Source organism: Camelus bactrianus, chromosome 11 (genome assembly GCF_048773025.1).
Source record: "Camelus bactrianus isolate YW-2024 breed Bactrian camel chromosome 11, ASM4877302v1, whole genome shotgun sequence".
Classification (NCBI taxonomy): Eukaryota; Metazoa; Chordata; class Mammalia; order Artiodactyla; family Camelidae; genus Camelus; species Camelus bactrianus.
Genome location: NC_133549.1, coordinates 14,112,123 through 14,137,710, shown reverse-complemented (window position 1 = coordinate 14,137,710; position 25,588 = coordinate 14,112,123). Strand labels below are relative to the sequence as shown.

General features: G+C 35.7%; 1 protein-coding gene across 7 annotated transcripts in view; it reads right to left on the bottom strand.

The window, feature by feature from the left end:
- The window catches only part of RYR2 (ryanodine receptor 2), a 543,025-nt gene that overhangs the window by 349,966 nt on the left and 167,471 nt on the right, over nucleotides 1-25,588 (bottom strand). For all 7 annotated transcript variants that reach the window (XM_074373272.1, XM_074373273.1, XM_074373274.1 and 4 more), the window contains exon 3: nucleotides 11,772-11,880. In XM_074373272.1, the coding sequence (XP_074229373.1) occupies nucleotides 11,772-11,880 (109 nt within the window). The remainder of the gene's footprint in view (nucleotides 1-11,771; nucleotides 11,881-25,588) is intronic.

Sequence of the window (25,588 nt, the reverse complement as noted above, 5' to 3'; positions counted from 1 at the left end):
TCTGATTCATTTGCTATCAAACATTTACACATGAAAAATACTTTTTATTTTAAATACAAAAAAACTGAGGAAGATGCTCAAACTGAATGACACTAATCAAATAAAATAATCTGTACATTCAAGATTCCTAATCTAAAACAGTGTGTAACTGTGGCAGTGTAATTAAATTACATGTTGATTAAATTGACCTCCTTATTGGGTTTGGTGCTGAAGTCTCTGGAAACCACATCACTCAAATACATAGAAATATGCAGTATCCAGAGCTTCAGAGTAGAAAGCAGTCTTTCTAGAGACAGAAAGACAGTAAGAAAATGTCTACAAATAGAAGGTGCAGATTTCAACCACAGACAAATGGCCCCAGTCACATAAGCAGTAGATAAATAGTTGTTGCTCAGTGAGTATTTGTTAGCTGTAAGTTCTTTAGGAGATTATTACATTCACTTTTTAAATCACTGCACCAATTTCACAGATGGAAGACAGGTAGATGGTTATGCACAGAGGCTTTAGACAGGATGCTGGCTAACCAACACATCAAGCCAGTAAATTCGTTAACTTATTAGCATCACAGCTCCATTCCCAAAGCAGTATTTATGCTTTATCAGAGATGTTCTTGAACAGCAAGGTAAATAAAACCCAGCCTTTTGAAATAAAATGTTAAGCTTTTACTAAATACCGGGGAATTTCAGTTTCAATATAAACAGCTAGTAACATCATATTGTCTACAATATAAACAGAACAATCCATAAGCTTTTCACTGCTTTTCCCTGTTGAAGACCTCAGCCATTTATGACGGTATGTATGCCTTCACACAGGGGACGTAGTGTTGGGTAAGTAATCAGCGGTCTCCTCTGTACTCTCATTGAACTGTTCACTATCAAAGCATAGTTCACCCACATTCAATAATTGATTTACCTTTTCTCTTCACTATTAGATCACTGAACTCCTCAAGAGTAAAAATTCATTTTATTTATGTCTGTATCTCCAGCTCAGAATTCACAATAGCTACCCAGTGCACTCTTGTGGAATAAATACTGCACGAGACAGGTGAGTGAAGTAGAGACTTGGGTTTTCCACTCCCCAGCTATAGAGACAACTGAGCACAGACTCAATTTCTTCTCCCACATGAGGATTTAACTGGCTAGACCTGGTTTGGCTCAAGAAACTGGAGGGTTCCAAACATAAATAAATTTTTTTTAACTAAGGCAGAAGGATGCTAACTCCATGTCTGCTGTGTATCATAGCAAAGAAGGTAAGAAATTACCCAAAATTCATTTACATATATAACCCTACTCCTTCTTCCCCTCAAGCCCTAATTTTGTAGCAGTATCCTTTCCTCTATCCATCCTCATGCTCTAAGCCAGTTGTGTTGGCCACATTTCCCCTTGCCAGTAAGTAATGTGGGCATGAGTATGTGACAGTGGGTAAGGGGCAGGCTACCAGGAGGTTTCTGGGAAAACCTCTTTACTCTCACAAAGTAAGAAAGTCAGCTCCTTTGTGTGCCTATGGGTGATGCTGATTTGGTTAGCATCCCTGAAATTGCTGCAGTCACGCTGTAATCATGAGGGAAACTAGCTCAAGAACCAAACAAACAGAGAAGAACAGAGTCAAGAGAACTATGCACAGTCTGAGCCAGAGCCCTGATCAATTAAATCTGGATTCTCTTCCTTTTGACTATTTGTGTCCCTACTTTTCTAAGCATATATGATTAAGTAGTAGAAGATGGTATAACAGTCTCTATTATGATCTTGTTTATGTAAGAATATTTTTATACATGATGTTCAAGATGGATATAAACCAATCTTAGCTGTCGTTATCTTCAGGGGGAGAAAGGATTACAAAGAAGGTACTTTCATTTTATACATTGCTGTATTACTGTTATGAAAATAGGAGATTGAAATGGTTCCAGAATTTAAGTTTAAATTGAAATTTAAGTATATTTTTATACTACATGCATGGTAGGCACTAATTACTTTTCCCAGTTTTATTAAGATATAATTGACATATGTCATATATTACGGTATAAGCTTAAATTCTATGGCATAATGACTTAATTTGTGAAATGATTACGTAGTAACTTTAGTTAGCATCCATCATCTCATGTAGATAAAATAAAGAGATAGCAAAAAATTTTTTTTAATGTTTCCCTTGCAATGAGAACTCTTAGATGTCCTCTCTTAGCAACTTCCCTATACCACGCGGCAGTGGTGACTATAGACATCATGCTGTACACTATAGCCCTTGTGCTTATTTATCTTATAACTGGAAATCTGTACCTTCTGACCACTTTCCTCCAATTCCCCCTGTCTACCTCTGGTAACCACAAATCTGATTTATTTTTCTATGAGTTCGTTTTGCTGTTGTTTCAGAATCCACATATAAGTGACATCATATAGTATCTGTCTTTCTCTGACTTATTTCACTACACAGAATACCCTCAAGGTCCATCCAAAATGTCACAAATGGCAGGATTTCCTCATTTTTTACAACTGAAAGATATTCCACTGTGCATGTATACCACAATTTCTTTATCCATTCATCCATCAATACACACTTAGGATGCTTCTGCGTCTTGGCTATCGTAATCCTGCAATGAACATGGGGGTGCAGATATCTCTTCCAGTTAGTGTTTTCATTTCCTTTGGATATACTCCAAGAAGTGAAACTGCTGGATCATATATGGTAGATCCATTTTTAGTTTTTGAGGATCCCCCATACTGTTTCTCATAGTTTTACAATCCCACCAAGAGTGCACAAGGATTCCCCTTTCTTCATAACCTCACCAGTTTTTGTTACCTCTTATCTTTTTGATGATGGCCATCCTAACAGCTGTGAGGTGACACCTCATTGTGGTTCTGAACTGCATTTCCCTAATGACTTGTGATGTTGATTGAGCATATTTTCATGTATCTGTTGGCCTTTTGCATATCTTCTTTAGAAAAACGTTTATTTAGGTCTTTTGTCCATTTTTAATTGAATTATTTAGCTATTGAATTGCATGAGTTTTTTGTATATTTTGGATATTAATCCCTTATCACATAATATGGTTTGCAAATATTTTTCCCATTCCATAGGTTGTCTTTTCACTTTGTTGTTTATTTTGCTGTGTAGAACCTTTTTAGTTTGTTGTAGTCCCATTTATTTATTTTTTTGTTTTGTCGGTTGTGCTCTTTATGTGTCATTAATGACTTTTACCAGTATTAATGTATAAAATGTACTGATGCCCTACCCCATAGTCCAGGCAGGCATCTTGATGACACAAAAATAAAAACTGTGAGTGCAGTATTGTTTTTCTTTATCAAAATTAGCCCTGTTCAGTCTTTGGCTCTGGTCCCTTTGTTAACCCTTCCTCTTTCCCCACACTACCCCAATTCACTTTAATGAAGAGATAGCAAATGGAAAAAAATTAATATGAAAATAAAAACCAGAATGGAAGCAACATTAACTTTTAATTTTTGATACCTGCCCTGCCAGCCCAAACCTTGAACAAGTAAGTCTTTGAGATGTTGTGCCCCTGAACATGTACCAAAATACCAGAAGAATAAAGACATAAAAGAATATTAAGTATATTTAGATAGAAATATTAAAGAAAAATTAAGGACCATTTTTGGAATGACCAATAAATACTGAAAATTCAGAAAACTCTTCAGAGAATAAAGTCTTTTAAATGTAAAATGTGTGTAAAGCTATGAATTTGTATCTATATAAAAGATAGACTGAAATTAATATCGACTGATTTGCAGAAAAGCCAGGCTGCTGTCAAACTAAAGTACACTTTTCAGTCCTTATACAACTAGATTTCTGATTTTCATGTGATGTTGCCAACATCTTACTGAAACCCAGTACTTCCATGATGTAGTAGGCCAAATAATAGCACCCCAAAGACATCCACATCCTAATCCACAGAGTATGTGGATATGTAACATGATAGTATGTTGCTGGCTTTGAAGATGGGGGATGGCCCACCAGTCAAGAATGGAAGTTAGAAAAGGCAAGGAAATGGATTCCTCCCTAGAGCCACCAAAGTCATACAGTCCTGCCAACACCTTGATTTTAGCCCATTGAGACAAATTTTAGACTTCTTCCTTAAGAACCTTAAGATAATAAAGTTCATGGTGTTTCAAGCCACCAGGCCCGGAGTAACCTGTTACAGCAATCACAGAAACTACTACACACTGCTTCTGAAAATATTCTCTCCTGACTGTCCTCTCATCTCTCAGACTGCAACTTCCCGGAGCCTTCCAGAGGATCCCCCTCCTCTTCTCCCACTGCTTCAGTAGTGACTTCCTCAGGCTCTCCCACTGCTCTCCTCTCACTACACAGATAATCCATAGTAAAGAGCTCAAAAGCATAGACTTCAGAGCCCAACGGAGATGGAGTTGTATCCCAGGTCTACCATTTGCTAGACATGTAAACTTTTCAGATATTTCAGTTTTCAGGCCTAAAAATTCCATTTTTGTTTCTTTGACTAATTTTTGTACATTGAGTTTTTGAATCTTTTTGTTCACTGTAAACATATTTTCCTTGATTTCACTGAACACAGTCATAATAGCTCCTAAAAATCCTTGTCTGGTAAGGTCATTACTGGGTTGTTCTTGGTAGCCTTGAGATCAGGTCATATTTGCATATTTCTACATATGTCAAGCAATTATGAATTTCATCCTGTCCTTTTATGTTGTTGAGATTCTGGATTCTGCTATATACCTCTGAAGAACACTGCTGTATTTGTTTTAGCAGGCAATCAACTTGGTGAGACTCAAACTGCAAAATGCAAAATGCCTGGTGGCATTTTGACTGCGAATCTCAGTTCAGTATTGCTCTGAGCAGTGGTAACTGAACTGACACCTGCCCACCACTTAAGCATGAGCTAGAGACGTGGGTAGAGTTTATGCATAGAATCTGGGGCTCTCTCTCTCTGTATTTCTCTTTTCCAAAATTACTCCTTGACTTTCCAAAGGCCCAGAATTCTGTCTTTAGAGAGACTGTTCATGTCCTTTCAGTATTTTAGCAACTACATAGTACTGACTTGAGCCGACTTTCAGGCTAAAAGCCTGAAAAATGGGAAACTCAACTGTACCAATTCCATTTTCTAAATCTCCCTGCTTTTTTTCCAACTCTCTGGAGCCCAACTCTCTGGAGCCTTCAGGTAATTGGGAGTTTTGATGCTGTTTCCTTATTTGGCTTTTAATATATGGATCAAATATGTTTTTAATATTTCAACCAATCTGCTGGAGAAAACATTTGCATTCCTAAAGCAAACACCATAATAGTCAAGACAACAGCACAGCTATAGTGCTTCCTGTGTGTCATGAATGTTCTATACATTTTAGTTATATTGACTTCTTGGAGTCTTACAACAACACTATTATTTCCCCCACTTTATAAACGACAAAACTGAGGCACAGCTTTCCCAAGATTCCCAGTAATTTAACTCAAGGAGTTTGCTCTACAATCTATGTGCTTAACCCACTATGAAACTCAGCACAGATCTTCCTGAACTGCAGCTTCTGATCTTACATTCATATAAAATGATCTTAAGTGCAATTACTTGCCTGAAATTGGTACTTCAATGTTTGATAAATGTATTTTTTAAAAACCCATTTATGGTGCTTCAATGTTTAAAAAATGTACTTAAAAAAACCTCATTTACCAGTAAATTCAGCTGCTTGATTCTTGACACATTTTTGAATATTCTCGGACGACATGCTTTCAAAAAGCAGAGGTTTTATTAGAAGAATGGCACAACTGTATTAATAATACTCTATATTCTATAACTTCCTTTTTCATAAACTGAGCATGTCTGACTCTGATGTTTCTCTCTATAAGTAATTAAGTCACTGTGGTATTTTATAACTTTAATTACAAGACAGTATATAAGTTAGAAATATGAAATATTCTTACATTTCATGTAAAATAATAAATCATTTCATTAAATTGAAACATAAAACATCATATTAAGAATATCTCTGGATATGTTACACACTGTCCTGGCAAGTGCTATTTTCTAACAGAATTCTAAAGAATAGCCTAATGAGATCAATAGCCTAATGAGATCAAATTGTTCCTCGGAGAACATTTTAAATGATTCTCATATTAATTGGTTTAATATTATTTCTTCTTGTCTTAGAAATGATTGTAGAAAGTCCAAAGAAAATTCAAGAGTAATGCCAAGCTCCACATACCCAGTTCCTTCCTGTGCTAACACTGTAGTTATATCTACACTTCTATGATGACACACAGCATATTGTACTATAATAGTTCTTCTATTCCTGCATTAGACCATGAACGTACTGATGACAAAATCACTTATTATTCATCTTTCTAGCCACAGAACCTTATAAAGTATATCTCATATTATTATGTTTGAAGTTTGCATTAAATAACTGAATGATTAGAACTGCATGACTTACTGATCATAAATAGTATTTATAATATTTACATTGTGAATTTTATATTTAGAGTGTCATTTGTATTTTAAATTATAGAAAATTACCAATTACCTACAATAATGAGGAAAATATATGACATAAACTGGATGAATGATACCAATCACAATCACCGAAATTACTAATTTCAACCTACTTCTCCACCAAAAAGCAGGATGTAAGGGGCAAATATTGGTTTAATTTTATTTTATTTCTGGGTTCAAGCTACTAATAGTCTAACAACAAGGTACCAATAGTCAAGTGGCTACAAGCTGAAGTCAAAAGGGACAGTTCTCCTACAATTCTCCCAGAAACAGCTAAACCAAATCACAGGAAGAACAGTTAATGTTATAATTGTAAAATACACTCTCCTTAATAGTATATACAAGTAAGCCACTTAATATATTCATGGCATTAAACAAAAGCCATGCCTTATCAACAAATGATAACCATTACAAATATTACTTGGAAAATTATTATTAATTATTTGGAAAAGAATTTCAATAAACGTCATAGACTGCAAAACTAGAGTTCTTTCCATTATACTGTGTCAACTCTCACTTCATATCTGTGCTTCAGTGAAATGAAATCCTTACATTAAACTAGACATTACAAAAATAGAATTGTATGGAGAAAGTGTTCATCCTAAATGTTTGTGAATTAAGCAAGGTATAATAAAACAAATAGCTAAAAGCATTGGATCACCTAACTTACTAAACTTCATTAACTAGAACACACACAGAAATAAGCAAATGTTATCACTGACTCTGTCTTTTAACATAACTGTGCTATCACTGAACTGGCAAGACTACATGCCAGAACTGGAGGAAAGGAGAGGGGTCTAGGACCAGCCAAGAGCTCAGAGAAGGAAGCCACCAAAGCTAGCGGAAAGGCAGTCAAAGATTAGCAACAGTCCAACCAAGGAAATATACAGGTATGAGAATGAGAATAAATAAAACAATAAAAATAGCCACTGTTACAGAGATTCCTTAAAAATCTTAATACAGACTTTACCATATGATCCAACATTCCCACTCCTGGGCATATTACCTGGAGAAAACTCCAATTTGAAAAGATACATGCACCCTGATGTTCACAGCATCACAATTTACAACAGCCAAAACACGGAAACAACCTATATGTCCACTGACAGATGAATGGATAATGATGTGGTATACACAAACACACACACACACACACACACACACACACACACACACACACACACACACACACACAGGAATACTACTCAGCCATGAAAAATGAAATAATGCCATTTGTAGCAACATGGATGAACCTAGAGATTATCATACTAAGTGAAGTTAAGTCAGACAGAGGAAGACAAATATCATATGGTATCACTTATATGTGGAATCTAAAAAAATGAGACAAATGAACTTATTTTACACAAAGAAACAGACTCACAGACATAGAAAACAAACTCATGGTTATCAGGGGAAAAAGGGGTGGAAGAATAAATTAGGAGTTTGGGATTAAGAGATACAAAGTACTATGTGCACAATAGATAAACAAAAAGGTCCTACTGTACAGCACAGGGAACTATATTCAATAGCTTATATAATAGAAAAGAATCTGAAAAATATACAATACATGTATCTATATATACCGAATCACTATGCTGTACACCAGAAACTAACACAAGATTGCAAATCAACTATACTTCAATTAAAAAAAGAGAAATGAAACAGCTCAGACTAAGAAAAAAAAAAAGAGAGAAAAGAAAAAGAAAAAATAGCCACTGCTAAATCTATGTTAAATATTCCACATACATCATCATTCAATGATCACTACACCTGGCTGACCTTCCCCAAAGCCACAAAGTGAATACATGGCACGGCTGGCATTCTCAAGACAGTTCTCAAATTCTACAAACCCTGCTTCTGGCCCTGTGCTCTATCACTGGTATGCAAAATAAATCTGAAGAGTGAGAAGACACAGACAGAGGTGGATTCAGCTTTGGGCAAGTTATCCAGAACCACATGAAACACAGGCGGAGAAGAGGAAAACATTACAGAAGCAAGGATGTGCCTACACAGAAGCTCAGACAAAATTCGGCCAAAGGGGTAGACACCGCTTCAGTAGTCACTTTCTCCTTGTTTCATGTGGCCACTCAGAATTTTAAAGGCTTTGTGAGCAGCTATTTAGATAAAGCTAAGTAGGTCTTGGCCTATTTACTGCTGATATGCTTTGAATAAGAATAAAAGCTAAATGATGTTCAACGGAATTTTATACACACACACACACACACACACACACACACACACACACACACACACACACACACCAGATCTAGATCTGTCTTATCACACATTTTTTTCACACATTTCTTATTAAACAGGTATTTTAGAAAATCCCTGTAGATGAAACCTTTCAGAATGCTTCTTATGCCACACATATATTCGTTATTTTACTAATAGTTAAAATGAGAAACTCTGTAGAATCAAAACTTCATAAATTATGTAGTATTCTTCCTGTTTCATCTGATACGTCTCCTTTCATTGTCAATAACCTTCATGATTTGTTTTGGCACCAACAATGTTAGGGATTTCCTGCTAGGCTTCCAGTGTTTATTCAATGGGACCCAAAAATACAAGTAAAATTGTATTCACCACAAAAAGAAAAGGCTGGTTCCAGACGGAAAATTTTTTCCTTATCCTCATCAAGTGTGTTTATATTGCTCTGTGCATATGACAGCATTTTGGACATTAAATAATATCAATATTATTCAGTGTGTTGAATAACACAAAGAATTTAAGAAGGATTGTTTTCTAAAAAGAACAAGGCTTTGTAAAGAAAGCTGACCATGAAAGAGTGGGGAAATCAAGTAATGCACAAGATTCTTTTTGATACGCTGTTAATTTGTCAGGGATGAAATGATTTCATGAAAATTAACATTAGACTGCTGACATACCTCATCCAAGTAAAAGGGGCTCTTTCTTTAAGCAAATCTACTGCATAATTTACTGTTTGAGATGACATTTGCTTTATAAAAGTATTTGCCAAAGATTACCAAATGAATTAAAGGATACACAGGAGGCCCTAGTAAAGAGGATATGAATTCCATGAAGTCTGAAGACTTGACTCCTCCAAGTGCCAGCAGCCTCCACTGGTCACATGGACTCAGACATGGTGTTAGCTGGCTTGCACTACCATGATTAAGATGGTAGTTAAAGTGAAAAACGATCCCTCCTGGTAAATAACCTTAGCCTCAAGTCCTTAGTGTTCCCTAACTCTGACCACCGACTCCTCCAGGACACCCCCAAATCACTCAGACAACCCCCACCCCCTCCAAATCTCTCCAGACTTTGATTCTAGGACTCTGGCTGAGGTCAACTCTGATTAACTGTTGCCTGTGCCAAACTGGTTGTGAAATATTGTAGATATCACTCTTGGGCATCATCAGATCTTCTCTGAGGTCTAAGAGAGAATCTTTCTTTCTCCCAAATATAGCATACTCTTGAGCTACTTGACAGTAGTTTCATCCTAAAAGTTACTGGTCTGAAAGTGAGATTCAGCTCAGTGAAATGTGTTCCTTTCCTGTAGCAGGTTTTCCTCAATTTTTATTTTCTAATTAATGTCTTATGGTAGCTGTGCTGGACTTTATAGTGTTCCACACATCAAATAAATTACTTCATCTCTGATAGAAACTTTCTAGAGGGAGTTCAACTCAAAATAAAATTCAACTAAATAGATATTGAGGGAGGGATCCAGAAATTCCAACTAGTAAGTATCCTCAAAACATAAATCCAAAAATAGCACTTTCAACACTTCTTATATACACAGAAAATTCAGAGCTTGCCTAATCCAACTCTTATGATTCTGGGGGAGATAAAACATCTTTTCAAAAGTTTAAATTTAGAAAAAGCAGCTTAGCAGTATAAAAATTAAATTTATGGCAATTTAGTCATAAGTCGGTATATACAAAGCTAAGAAAAATGACAGGATACACTCTTCCAGATGCTCATACAAAAGCAAAAGGATTTTTATTTGTAAAGACAGATTTGAATTTCAAAGTTGATACGCCTCAGTGATGTTTAAAAATCAGGAGGGGTTATTCCAGGTAAAAAGAAAACTAGTTGAATTGAGAAAGGTTTTATTTCTCTTTAATTTAAGCCTACTCCAAAAGCTTTGCATTAAAAAAAAGATTAAAAAAAAAACTTTATGTAGTTTAATATGGTAATTTCAAACATTGTTGTAGCCAAAAATGAACTCGAAGAATGAAAATACACATAACATATTTGGAACTTTTAAAAAATAACCTGTTAGTCTAATATCAAATGAAAATCACTAAAATTTCTCCTACATATTTAGTAGTATCCTATTAAAATTTAAAATTAATGCACACACCAATTAAAGTCCTAAGCTGTGTGACACTAAAATTTAAAAAACTACAAGGCTAATGGAAATACATTACATCAGAAATGATCACTTGTTTTTTGTTATACCATATAATATCACTTTTAATCTTTTTACTTATCCAAACTGGAACAATGATTAACGACAATAACAGTAACATATGGCCCAACAGTGGCAAATAAAAATTTTCAGTTTCATTCCTGGAAATAGTATAGTTTATTAAACCACACAATGCAGTTACTATAGTGACAAATAGGAAACAAAAATTTTACCATTTATCCTCCTGCCTAATTCTAGAAGTTAATGGATTGGCTAAGAATGGGTAGTGGCCCAGAAATCACTCACAGCATAGAACAGAACATAATTTAAATTACCAAATCAGCTTTCAAAGAAAAATGTCTCCATTAGGAGACAGAGTAGGAATTTCAGTGTTCAGAAGAAAATGATTGGCCGTCTGCAAAATTACAATTGACTAAAGCTGTATCATCATAATTTTGTTACTTAAAATATATGAGTGCCATGAAATTTCACTTGCCATAGGGAAGCTTAGAACATAGACAAATGGTTAGAGGCATTTGAGAATGAAATAAAGATTAATGACAGCCATGCATAAAGTTAATTGAAACAGTAAAAACAACAGCTCTGAAAATGTAAGAAAACACACAAATGCTCAAAGAAAGATTCTGTTTTAATCACTGACATAAGCATGAGGTTCAAGGACAGATACCCCGAAGATTTAATCACTGACATAAGCATGAGGTTCAAGGACAGATCACCCTGAGGATGGATTTTTTTTGAAGTTCTTTAAGACATCACAGATCTGGTGGATAAAGCAAAAAGTCAGACTTAAGAAAACAATTAAAAGGAATTGATTTATTTCAGTGAAAAGAAAATCTCCAAAACCTGTAAAAGAAATCATTCATACAGTGGCTGAATCCGTTAAAATTCTGCAAGTCTACATAAATAAAGTACTTGCCCCTTCTGATTTCTCCACAGTGTTAGCCAGCATCTCCTGCAGGGCCCGGACGGAGAGGGATTGTTCCAGCACAAAGGTGCAGATGGAGAGGTCTGGGGGAACATTCTGTGCAGAAAGAGGGAAAGTCATCATCACCACCATCATCATCACCAAGCATCCAGACCCAATTTACTTTATTATACTTCAGTTTCTTTCATAGAAAAAAGAAAACTTGTCAATTCTCTAACATGAGCTCCCAAATATCAGAATTCATTGCCTATACTTCTCACATTCAGTCCATTTTTTAATCTGTGGATACCTATCCCTCCCATCTATTGAGCGCCTATTCTGATTAGGCATTGCACTCGGAGCTTTGTCAGTAACTCCTGTGGTCGTCTGTCACAGGGATTATTACTACTGCTGTGGACAAGAAAATACAGAAGTGAGGTTACTTTTCCAAAGTGACAATTACTAAATTTTTCAAGCCACGACTTAAAAACCAGGTTTTGCTGACTCCTAAGCATTCATTTCTAATCTATCAAGTAGTCAGCTAATAAAAAGTGAAAAGGACAGAAAACTATTTGCCTCAAATTAAAAATGAAGTCAAGTAAATATAAAATTGAATTGGTATAAAATATTCATTCACACAGGCTTCTCTTTATCCACAAAAATAAGTTACCTTGTTTTATTTAAGTGGTATCCCATCTGGCAACTAACTTTGGATGTAATCATTTGACATCTATTTGGTGTGTGCATATTGTTTTATTTTCTCACTCATTCCTTTCCCTTTCTATTTCCTTCCATTAACTACTCCAATAAATAATAAACCCATAAATTCTGAAAATCCCAAAAAAGTAACTAACAAGGAGGTGAAAGAAACAGGACAAGAATGGACTATTACAACTATCCCAATCAGGAACATCCATTATCATTCATGTAGGCTTTGCTTCAGCTAAGCAGGATCCAGCTGGGGATGTGAAGATGTTCAAAAGAGCATTTTCATAACAGAACGTTGTGAATACATTAAACACCATATGCAAGCAAGAATATGTCTTCTTAAAGAGAACATTAGGGGATAAATTTGATAACTTGATGCAATGCATCAACATTACAATTCATAGTGCTTAAACATTTATTAAATTGAACTACTATCAAGAAAATGATTCTTATCAGCAGAGAATGATGCTTTACGGTTTCAAGGAAAGATGAAGAACCAGGGTTTCAAAATTAAACTCAAAATTATTTTATGGATCAAAGAAGCATATAATCACTAAGCTTACGCACATCCTACAAACCTTCCAGGCACCCACTGTTTGTTTTGTTTTGCTTTGTTTTACTTTTTAATGAACTTTCCTTCTCTGAATTCTCTTATCATGGTCTTCTGTGCCCCCTAGCCCAACTTCTTTCCATTCCTCCTCAGACTATCTCAGCTAGTAGTCGAAGGAATCTTTCAAATCTGGGTGCAGCTACTGCTTTTGTATTCTGTAGTAACTGAAGAAATTTTCACACATTGAAGTTCGCGGAAGTCATTCTGGCTTATACATGATTTGGCTTTAACTTTATGCTAACGAGAATGCCTGCCTTATGGCCATCAAACATGCACTGGACACCTGATTAAACCATTAAAAAAAAAAACACACACATTTTACCAGATTGCTTAGAATGTCCACTTTGAAGAGAGGGATAAATGCCCCGCCTCCTGTGAGGCCAATGATAATACTCCTTCAAAGATGAGGTTCCCTTCCCAGACACCAAGGTCATGCTGACTTGCTGTATATTTGCTAAACTTTCTCATTTGAAAACTTGAAGGATGGACCCCTGTCATGTTCGATATTTGTCCTTTGTTCTGACTAGATATAAAATTGTGTTCCAGGCATTCAAAATGGAGCCAAGTGGACATTGTGGATGTGGTTTCAGACACATTTCCTGCAGTCCTGAGAACTTGAATTTTCTGAGCTGTATCAGACTGAAGGACACTACCAGCCATTCTCAAAACAGTATCTGCCCGCCACTGCCAGCTGCGACCTTACGGTCTCAAGGACTCCCCCGGTTACTATGCAACCATTTCATATCCTAACCGATCCTTACTTAACAAGCACCCTTACGTCTTGCCAGCTCCAATTATAATTGACAAACAACTTATGTAGCTTGCGATTCTTGCCTTTATAAGCCTCCCCTATGCCGTAGTCCAGCAGAACACAATTCAAGTGCTTCCTGAATCTGTGTCTCCCAGGCTACAGTCCTCAGTTTGGCTCAAATAAAACTCTTTCCTATTCCTATTATAGATTGTTTATTATTTCCATCAACAGCAGTCAACCTGACAAGGGCTGTCTTTCCAAAATCCTCAGAAAAAAGACTGGAAGCCAGGAAAGGGGCTCTCTTCTACTATGAAATTTAGGATAAATTCTTTTAAATTTAATATTCTCAGTTCTAAGTATACTAATAACAGTTTATCTCAGTAATGCACATGACACTGAGGGAAAAATCTATTAAAGTAAGTCTTTATTCCATCCATATCCATTTAAACTGTGAGGCTTTGGAAGCTGTACTTTGACAAATAGTGCTAGTAGAGAACAATGTTATTAACGGTGTGCTAGTGAACCAATTTCACACACACAAAAAGAAGCCCTGATTTGCCCATTCTCTGGTGTTAGGACTCCAAGGATTGTTGATTCAACAGTATCAAAGTTTACAAATCAGCTCACGAAATTCCTAAATACATAACAATGAGCTCTCAGAGGTCCGTAAGAGCCACAGCTTTCATACCACTGCACTGATTTCAAACCAATATTCATTAAATGCTTTAGAATCAGTACAATACTTAAAAAATTGTATTCTATAAACAGACCATCTAAGCAAGAATCCCAGTCTCACTACTTAAGAACTATTAACTTTTCTATTCTTCTATTTTCTTCCCTGAAAAATGGGATAAAAATGATACTATCCTCATAGGGTTGCTGTGAAAAAGTAAGTGAGATCATATAAGTAAATAGCTTATGGCAGTGCCAAGAACATATAACAAGTATTTAAAATATATGAGCCATTGTCATTAGTTAGTTTTGCATAGTGTCATTTTTCTCCATTTATAGCATTTATGAAGCTATTTCTTTAATAAAACTGGTTCTTGAGTGGATTCTATTTTAGAGAAAAAGTGTTTGAAAACACCAAGTATTAATTATGCACCTGTTCATAATATCTAAAACGTTCCAGTATTTTCAAGAAAAAGCACTTTCTGATAACATTTAAAAGTTTACATACTGGGTATATTTAAATTGTTTCATGCTTCACTTTAATCAAAATGTTAAAGTATGCTTCAGTGTAATATCTTACACTTATTTTAAAGAATCTTGAAAACCTCATGAGTTTAAAATGAATTAATTGTTCCAAATTTCATTTCTTTACAGAGTGAAATTCCTGGTACACATATTTTTCCAGATAGTGGGAGTTAACAGGAGTAAGTGAGAGGAGGTCAACAAAGGCAGTTCTCTCTCAGAGACTCAAACCACTATCCTTCTGACCATCTTTATCACTCTCTGTCTCCTCCCCCATCAAACCAGACATAAATGTAACAAAATGGTAAAAAAACAAACAAACAAACAAACAAAAACAGTTTACCACTTTCAGGAAAACTTGAAACAATACAAATCAGAGCTTTTCAGTATTGTCTGTTTCTTTTGCTCTAAAGAAAAAACAGTCTGGCTGTTTTAGGCAACAGAATCATTACCAAAACTTGCAACTTTTTAAAGAAACCTACTTAAAGTATTTCTTCATTTAGATGTGTATTTCTTCAAACAACCCTGAATTTTTTTATAGCTAAACCATACTACAGCATTTGTTAAGACTTTGTGCCCACTTCCCCAAAATAAAGCTGTCATTGGAAAATAAAAGGTCTCATTCATTAATTAAAAACCAACTAAACGGCCCGAAATCAAAATGACTCCTAACACTAGGCACAAGAGATAAAGTATAACATTTATAAACATCTGGAGTGAGAATTCCAATTCACAAGCATTTGCAAGTTATCCTCTTTTCCTTAGTCTCTTTTTTTACTCAAGTATTATTACTGAGAAAGTTAATTTTGAGAACTTCAATTTGAAAGAATGTTGCTTTGAGACCTTCAATTTGAAAGAATGTTGCTTACCCTCACAATGAACGTGCTCCCAAATCAGAAAAGAAACACTTGTGTAATATATGCTCTACATTACAGGTGCTTTAAAATAGACCATGTCAGAATGTAAAACTAAGAACTACAGCACAGCATGTACACCTACCTGCCTCTTACACATTACATTTATTTTTCATACAAAATTAGATCAGAGAAAGGACTCTGGTCTGTCTAACTGTCCATCTAGGCTGCCTAGAACAGTGCCCAAAGCAGGTAGGTAGGAGGTTAGTACTGCTTTTCATATGGAGACAACACCAATTCTATCAAGATATGTGTACTCTGGCACAGGTAAAAAATATTAAGCAAGGATCAAGGCTGTGTACCTCTTCTTTTTAAAATACGAACTGGTCACTGTTCTCCTCTGCCTGATAAACCTAATCTTAGGGGGAAAATTCTCAAGAATAACCACAGTGCAGCATCTGGCTCTGTAGGCACTGGTGAGTCTGTGTGAAATCAATTAGGCTTCCAACAGAGCTATCCATCAAACCATTTGGCTTCCACAGATGTATCTGCCTAACTCACTTACAAACCTATTGAAACATGTCATTACCTTAACAACTGCAACCAACAATTCGGGACCATATAAACCACAGGAGACCATCTCTCCTGTTACCACCGTGTAAAAGCTGTGTACTAACAAACCACTCCATTCTCCTGGTGCCTTTGCTCATATTTCTCCCTGGGGGTGAAACAGCCATCTTCAGGTCTCCACCAATGGAAAACTAGTTCATATTTTTAAATCATACATTAATAAAATCACATATAAAAACATTTTCCTGTTGAAAGTTCAAACAATACTGAAAAATCAAAAATTCTCTCTTTCCAAATTTAATTATACATACTCTGCCTTACTCTCCCTCCCAGGTATAGCTATAGCCACAGGGGAGTTCGGTGACCTTCTGGATGTGCACCTTTCTGAGTCTTTTCCTATGCTTTACATATGAAATGCTCACACAGAAATACATAGATTGGTTTTTCCCATTAATGGGCTCACTTTGTACAAATTACATATTTTAATTTACTAATATGTATGGAAGATTACTGTCTGTTAATAGATCTCTATCTACGTCATTCTTTATGATTGCTGGAGAATCTAAATATACCACATTCCTTCTGAAGACTGGGTCAAGTTTAATGCTGTGAGACACTTACTCAACTTGGACCCTCACCCTCTCCACCTATCCTACCAGTAACGTGGTCATGTACAAAAGAAACAGTTCAGTATTTGAAGAGTTGACCTCAAACTACGATTTCATCTATTTTTGGAAAATTAAGCAAATGTGCATACAAGGACACAGTAGTCACAACCTTAATGACAGATCTCTATCCTCGTTTTTCTTTAAGCAATCTTAGGTTTCTAATATGAAGACAAGCTGATTCACCTTATTATATTGCCTTTCAATTGTACTCCAAATAATCTTCAGGGTAACACAGAGATATCTCAAAATATATTCTGAAAATGAGGTATTAAACCTTGATAGTTGGACAGCGTAAGAAAATGGTCAGGTCACTGCAACAAAAGACATGGGATACAGAGTCAATGCAGAACCAGCCAAGGGATTTTCAGTAAATCAGTCTGAGCTTCCCCATCTATTAAGTGTCAAAATATTTGTCATACTTCAGACTCATTCTGAAGTTCAAATTTAAAAAATCAATGCATTATAAACCAGAAAATGCCAATAAAATATAATTTCCTCTGCCTAATTAAAAATACCTACATCACACTGAAAGCTCAGAATCATAAAGATACATATTGAGAAAAAAAAAGCTGATCCTCTACCAAGAAATGTGAAAACAGCATACTCTGGAGTGGAGCAGACGGTCTGAAGTCGAGGCAGGTTTGTTTTTGCTCAACCACCCACCTGGGGAGTGGCCTCTGGTGAGACACCATACCACTGAGGGTCAACTTGCCCAGGAACTATGGCGATCTCAAACTACATCTTCTCCAAAAAACAAACTTGTTGTTGTCGTTGTTTAAGCTGTCAACTGGAGATGTGAACCAGGCAAAATTACACCTACAATATGGGGGATACTATCCTTTAAAATGTTTATATGTTCTATCACCCCAATAAAATTATGGTGTTGTGTCCCACTGACTTACATGAAATATTGTAGAAAATAATCAAGCTGGATATAAGGAAAATCTTAGTTCACATTTTCCTCTTTAAATGTCTTCAAAATTCCAATCATAACATTTCCCCAGCCTGGAAATGTGGTTACTGCCAGATTTTCACACTTTTCCCTGGGAGTACATAGTCCTGGGTAGTTTTTCTCATATTCTTTTTCTCTTCATCCCACTTTGTACCAAAGATTAACAATAAGATTGCCTGAGAGAAGAAATATTTACCCTGGGTCAACCACAGGACAAATTCTTCCTTCCTTCAAATCAGCTTTTTGAAAGATGAGGTTAAATATCATCGTAACAAGTGAAACTGATATGTCTGGGTTTCCCAAGGTCTCAAGCCTTCGAATCTCTTCAGAAAAACTCGTCATCCCACCTGGCATTCTTGACAGCGTAAGTCCAAATGGGGAAGGATCTATCAGCAGGTTAAATAAGTGATAATAAGCAGCACAGTACCCCTACAAAGAGCTACAGCTCTGCCAATCTTGCAGTTAATTATGAAAACCCTAGTGAATTAACAGGGTTTCATATGATTCGCTCAGTGTTCATTTTTCTCCTTGGCATACATCTTTTGTAATACAATTATCTTTAAACATAATGTTAATTAGATATGCCAATCTACTTTATTTTTATAATTATTTTAACATTCAGAGGGCTCCAATCTGTCAATTCAAATCTAGAAGTATACTAGCTTGACATTTCACCCTGCACTACCTCTCTCGTTCTAATATCGTAACAGGAATACTGTGTTGGGTTAACTCTGTTCACATACATCTTAAGTGGGAGCCACTGTTGGTGAGCACACAAGTATATGGTATTTTGAAAGCAATACACTTAAAGGGAAACCAGAGAAAAGATTTCTGTAATGAATTAAGCCTCAAGATGATACTTGCATGTATGTTAAAAATCACATATGCTACTAATTATTCATTGGATGTAGCCTCCTGCTTCTAAACATTGCTAAGTCAAACCCATCTACGGGTCACAATATCAACAAAAGCTTAACCAACTCTCCAGACTCTAGGAAATGGCCCATCTATCTAATTTGCATTTAAAACACATAACTTTTGTCATGTATTACAATGATGTTCCAGGCAGCTGGGCTCCAATTTGAGAAATCTACTGTTAGAAAAACCTATATTCCACCATTACTAAATTCAAAGAGTTCAGAGCTAAGTAAACATGTGAATAAACAGATGAATAAACAAACCGCAACATCAAATAAATCAGTGGAAATACTGGAACCACTGCTATAGTTCAAGTTGCCAAAAATTACTTTGGAGCCATGTTTCACTCTAGTCAAAAGAGGTTTTTTTTTTTTTTTTTTTTAAGAATTAGCAAAATACATACATGTTCATTAAGTATATAGTAAGCAACCAACATTGTCATTGCAGTAAGTATAGAAAAATAACTAAACCAAAAACCACATATGGCCCAAGTATTTGTCAAATGTCACAATCAGTGACATCTCAGCCTTGTCCCTGCAAGGTCCCAGTGAACCACAGACAGTGATCCAGCATGGTGGGTCTCCCAGTGAAAATGTATGATGAGCAATAGAGTTGTCTCCAGGGAGTTTTACGAAAAGGAGGTTTAGGTGGAACTATTCATAAGTTCACTGTCTGAAAACATCTGAGAAAAAATAATTTTTACTGTAACCAGGTCAACCAAATTATCTGCCATATGACCTTTGTCACAATGGCCACCATGCCTTGTCTTATAATCTGCTTAAAAAGGGGGGAACTTGTGGATAAGGGCAGTCAGCAGGTTCCAACTTACTTAGAGCTCTACCTAAAGTCTAAAGGAGAAGAAAAGAGTGAAAATGAGAATTATGGTTTCCAAATCAAGCAGGCAATAAGATGTTGTCTTCAAATTTAATTAATGATGTAATACAGTGCAGATTTATTCAGGCATAACCATGCAAATGCCAACCATCTCACTCTTTGCAGATATCTCACTCTGTGAAAATGTGCTGGATAATTTCATCTAAATTAATTTAAAATGGCAAAAGATAAATTATTACTTAATATCAGTCTGAACAAAATAAGCTGGACTCAACTGAGTAATATCACTTGGAACCTCAAAACTGAAACTCCAAGTAGACTCAGATGGAGACATTTAGCACCTTGGAATTCTTAGTAAGAATTTTGCTAGCATGGAATTTCAACATAGTTTCAGAAATGTAAGAAATAACTGTGTAGACACAATTACATAAATAATAACAGCTTTAGCATTTTTTAAATGTCCTCTGTGTGACAGGTCCTAATTCTCATTACAACCCTACAAGAGAAGTATTATTATCCTCACTTTAGAAATGAGTAAACGGTGAGTCAGAAAATTAAATGACTTCATCTAAACCAGAGGCATATCTGCTTAGCCTAAAACACATGTACTACACCATCTCCCTCAAGGTAATATTAGTCTGATTATCAGCTCTTTTTTTTTCATTTTCCTGTACATTCATGATAATAGTTTTATCATTGATAAACCTTATCGTGACAGTGTACATGATCTAAAAGAACTCACACACAGAATCAGAGCCATGAATACACCAAACTCTATGACTTTAGCTTGAGGGACATTTCATAAGTTCATAACCTGGTATGAGCCCTTCTGGGAATGTATGAGCAAAAGCAAAAGTGTAGTAAGGCATTAAAATAGTGATCCTTCCTAGATGATGCCCTGTGGGTATATTACAAGTCATTGTGTCAATGGGAGATGAAATATTTTCTGGGTGAAGAATCTTGATGAAAGAGGCAATAGTAAAATTAGAAAGCTAAATCATGGCACACATTTCAGGTATTTATACAGAATTGAAATTCAAGCTGTATTTGTGAGACTTAACCCTGAAATAATGTTAGGTGATCTGGACATACTCTGGAGACCTATTAATCCATATAATCTATAAACATACAGCTTACAATAACAGGATGCAAATATAGTTTGGGTAACCAAAGACTGCATCTCACCTAACACATAATTTGGTTCAGAAGGGGGCTATAGGTAACATGAAGAAATAATACAAAGGATATTGTAGAAAGATAACTCTAGCAGCTGTGGACATGACATATTAGAGTCACAGTGTGACACTTTTTATGTTCAAGGATCAATTCAGGAAAAATAAGATTTACGAGTTACATTTTTTAAAGAAATGAAGAGGGTGTCCCCTTATGGCTGAGTGGGGAGGTTGGCAGATCTTCTCCCTAAAAAGCCAGCTGGATAAAATTGATATAAATAACCTTGTAGAGCTGTGGGACTTAACCAAAGGCCTGAAAAATAGGACACATTATTATGCTCAAACACTGCTGAACTTCAGGTAGGTACAGTAAGAGCTGGTGCTGTTACTTACCAAGGCTGCTCCCAACTCCCCTCAGCTCAGCCCACGTGGAGGTCCTGCAGGAATGTGGTGTGTGGCGTAGGCTGTGAGGACCAGACACTGTGCCGCCTTATCGGGGAGCTCCCTTGACTGGGAGCAGATGCCATTCACACTGCATTGTAGGTGAAAGTGAGACTTTCCCAGGGACCCAACAGCTCTTCAAGCCTGACTCAGCATATTCCTGCCTGAGGTTGAAGCATGCAGAGTAGTGCCAAACTATTCAACACTCCTGGCTAACTCTGAAGCAGCATGTACGTAAGAAAGACACAAAGGATGCAGCCGAAAGTAAACCTGGGGCAGATTTCAAATGACCTGAACTTCTTATGCACTTCTCTACCCAGAAACAGGTTGGTTTGCAGAGGACAGAAACCATACGGCTTGAAGTACCTGAGTCCAACTTCTGTACAAGCATTGCCTTAACTCTAAGCTATGCAGAAATAGGGCAACCTTTAGGAAGCCAGGGTAAAATAAAAGCAAGAATGGAAAAAATATTAGAGCAGCACATCACAGGGAAGACATATTTCACAGCTTTAGCCCAGGCATGTAAATAAACAATGAAGAAGCAAACAACAAAAATAGTAATAATGCTCCATGGGAAATAATCAGAATTCAGAGGTCCTACAATATACTATCTAAAAAGTCTAGTTTTAACAAAAAATATGACACAAGCAGAAAACAAAAGAAGTGTAAAGTGTATCCTATACTGAGAGAAAAAAAGTCAAGAGAAACTGTGAGTGTCTCCAGATGTTGGAATTAGCAGATAAAGGCTTCAAGGAAAACTTTATACTTATAAATATACTTAAAGAACTAAATGAAACAATGTTTAAAGATAAAGAAACATATTATACTAATGAATCAATGATCAATGAATAATAGAAATTCTCAATAAAGATACAGCAATTACAAAGACAACCAAATGGAAATTCTGGATTTGAGTATAATAACTGAAATAATAAAATATACTAGAGGTGCCCAACAGCAGATTTGAAAAGAAAGGAGAAAGAATCAGTGAACTTAAGGACCACTCAACAGAAATTACTTAATCAGAAGTAAATAGAGGAAAAAAACATAGAAAAAATTAACTTAGCCACAAAAACTTGTAGAATAATATCAATATGAATGTAATTGGAATCCCAGAAGAACAGGAGAGAAAGAAAAGGACAGAAAATATACTTAAAGAAGTAATACCCAAAAACTTCCAAAATTTGATGAAAAACATTAGTTTGCACATCCAAGAAACACAAAAATACCCTAGTAGGATAAAGACAGAGATTCACACCTACACCCATTACACTCAAACTATTCAGAATCAAAGACAAGAAAAAGGAAATATTTAAAGCAGCAAGACAAAAAACTACTCATCACAATATAATTAATAGCTGACTTCTCATTTGAACCAAGACAGGAAGGAAGGCAGTTGATGACATACTCAAAAATGTCAGCCAAAAATTCAATATACAGCTAAGCTATTTTTCAAACATGAATTAAAATAGACATTCCAAGATAAACAAGGATGGACTATTGTTACCATAGTTGCCTTAGAAGAATGCCCACTCTTGTCACTTTAATTCATCACATTACTAGAAGTACTAATCAGAGCAATTAGGCAAGAAAAAGAAATAAAAGCCATCCAAGTTGAAAAGGAAAAAGGAAAAGTCTCTCTATTTGCAGATGACCTGATATTATGTATCAAAGACCCTAATGACTCCATCAAAAATCTGTTAGAACTAATAAATACAGTAAAGTTGCAGGATACAATTTCAATATACAAAAATCAGTTGTGTTTCTACACACTAACAACAAACTAAACAGAAAGAGAAATTAAAAGCAAAAAGATTAAAATACTTAGGAATAAATCTAATCAAGAAGGTGAAAGATCTGTACATTAAAAACTATAAGACATTATTAAAGGAAACTGAAGAAAATACAAATAAATGGAAAGATATTCTGTGCTCATAGACTGGAAGAAATATACTGTTAAAATATGTACATAACCTAAAGTGGTCTATAGATTCAATGCAATCACTATCAAAATTTCAATTTCAGTTTTCACAGAAATAGAGCAAACAATCCTAAAATTTATATGGAAACACAAAAGATCCCAAATAGCCAAAGCTATCTTGAGAAAGAAGAAAGCTGGATGCATCACACTTCCTGATTTAAAACTCATTACATAGCTACAGTAATCTAAAATAGTCAAACTGATAGAAGCAGAAAGTAGAACAGTTGTTGCTAAGGGCTGGGGCAGGGTGGGAAAAAGGGAATGGAGAGATGTTGGTCAAGAAGTAGAAAGTTTCAGTTAAGCAAAATGAATAGTTCTGCAAATCTAATGTGCAGCATGGTAATATTAGTTAATAATACTGTATTTAACACTTGAAATTTGTAAAAGAGTTGATCTTAAGTGTTCTCATCACATACAAGATGAGGATATTACACTCATTAATATACATGCACCCAATATAGGAGCACCTAAGTACATACAAGAATTACCAACAGAGATAAAGGGGGATATTGATGGGAATACAATCATAGTTGGAGATTTTAACACTGCATTAACATCACTAGACAGATCTTCCAGACAGAAAATAAACAAGGCAACAGAGAAATTAAATACTACAATAGAAAAACTAGATTTGGTGGATATTTTCAGAGCATTACACCCCCCAAAAATAGGATATACATTCTTTTCAAGTGCACATGGAACATTTTCCAGGATCAATCATGTACTTGGGCACAAAAGAAACCTCAACAATTTTAAGGAGATAGAAATTATCTCAAGCATCTTAACTGACCACAATGCCATGAAACTGGAAATCAACAACAGAGAAACAAAGGAGAAAAAAAGGAAAGTATGGAGATTAAACAATATGTTATTGAAAAAACAATGGGTCAATGAGGAAATCAAAGCTGAAATTAAAAAAATACCTTGAGACAAATGATAATGAAAGCACAACCACTCAAAACCTATGGGACACAGCAAAGGCAGTGCTAAGAGGGAAGTTTATAGCGATACAGGCCTTCCTCAAAAAAGAAGAACAATCTCAAATAAACAATTTAACCCACCACCTGAATGAATTAGAAAAAGAAGAACAAAAAGCCCCAAAAAGCAGCAGAAGGAAGGAAAAGATCAGAGAGGAATTCAATACAATAGAGATTAACAAGACCATAGGAAAAATCAACCAAACCAAAAGCTGGTTTTCTGAAAAAGTAAATAAAATCGACAAACCTCTGGCCAAACTCACAAAGAAGAAAAAAGAGAGCACAAATTAGCAAAATAAGAAAGGAAAATGGAGAAATTACAACAAACAGAATATCATACGAGAATATTATGAAAAACTATATGGAACCAAACTGGACAACCTAGAGGAGATGGACAAGTTTCTGGAAACATACTGTCCACCAAGACTGAATCAAGAAGAATCTGAACACTTGAACAATCTGATCACTAGAAAGGAAATAGAAATAGCAATCAAAAACCTCCCTACAAATAAAAGTCCAGGACTGGACGGCTTCACCGGGGAATTCTACCAAACATACAAAGAAGAACTCATACCAGTCCTTCTCAAACTCTTCCAGACAATTGAAAAGGAGAGAATACTCCCAAACTCATTCTATGAAGCCATCATCACCCTGATACCAAAACCAGGCAAAGACACTACAAAAAAAGAGAAATATAGGCCAGTATCACTGATGAACATAGACGCCAAAATCCTCACCAAAATTTTAGCAAATAGAATCCAACAACACATAAAAAAGATTATACATCATGACCAAGTGGGGTTCATCCCAGGGACACAAGGCTGGTTCAACATACGCAAATCACTCAATGTAATACATCACATCAACAAGAGAAAGGACAAAAACCACATGATCATCTCAATCGATGCAGAAAAAGCATTTGATAAAATTCAACACCCATTTATGATAAAAACTCTTGCCAAAGTGGGTATAGAGGGAACATATCTCAACATAATAAAAGCTATATATGACAAACCTACAACCAGCATAGTACTCAATGGTGAAAAACTCAAAAGCTTCCCACTAAAATCTGGGACAAGACAAGGATGCCCACTATCACCACTCCTATTCAACATAGTCCTGGGAGTCCTAGCCACAGCAGTCAGGCAAGAGAAAGAAATAAAAGGGATCCAAATTGGAAAAGAAGAGGTAAAAG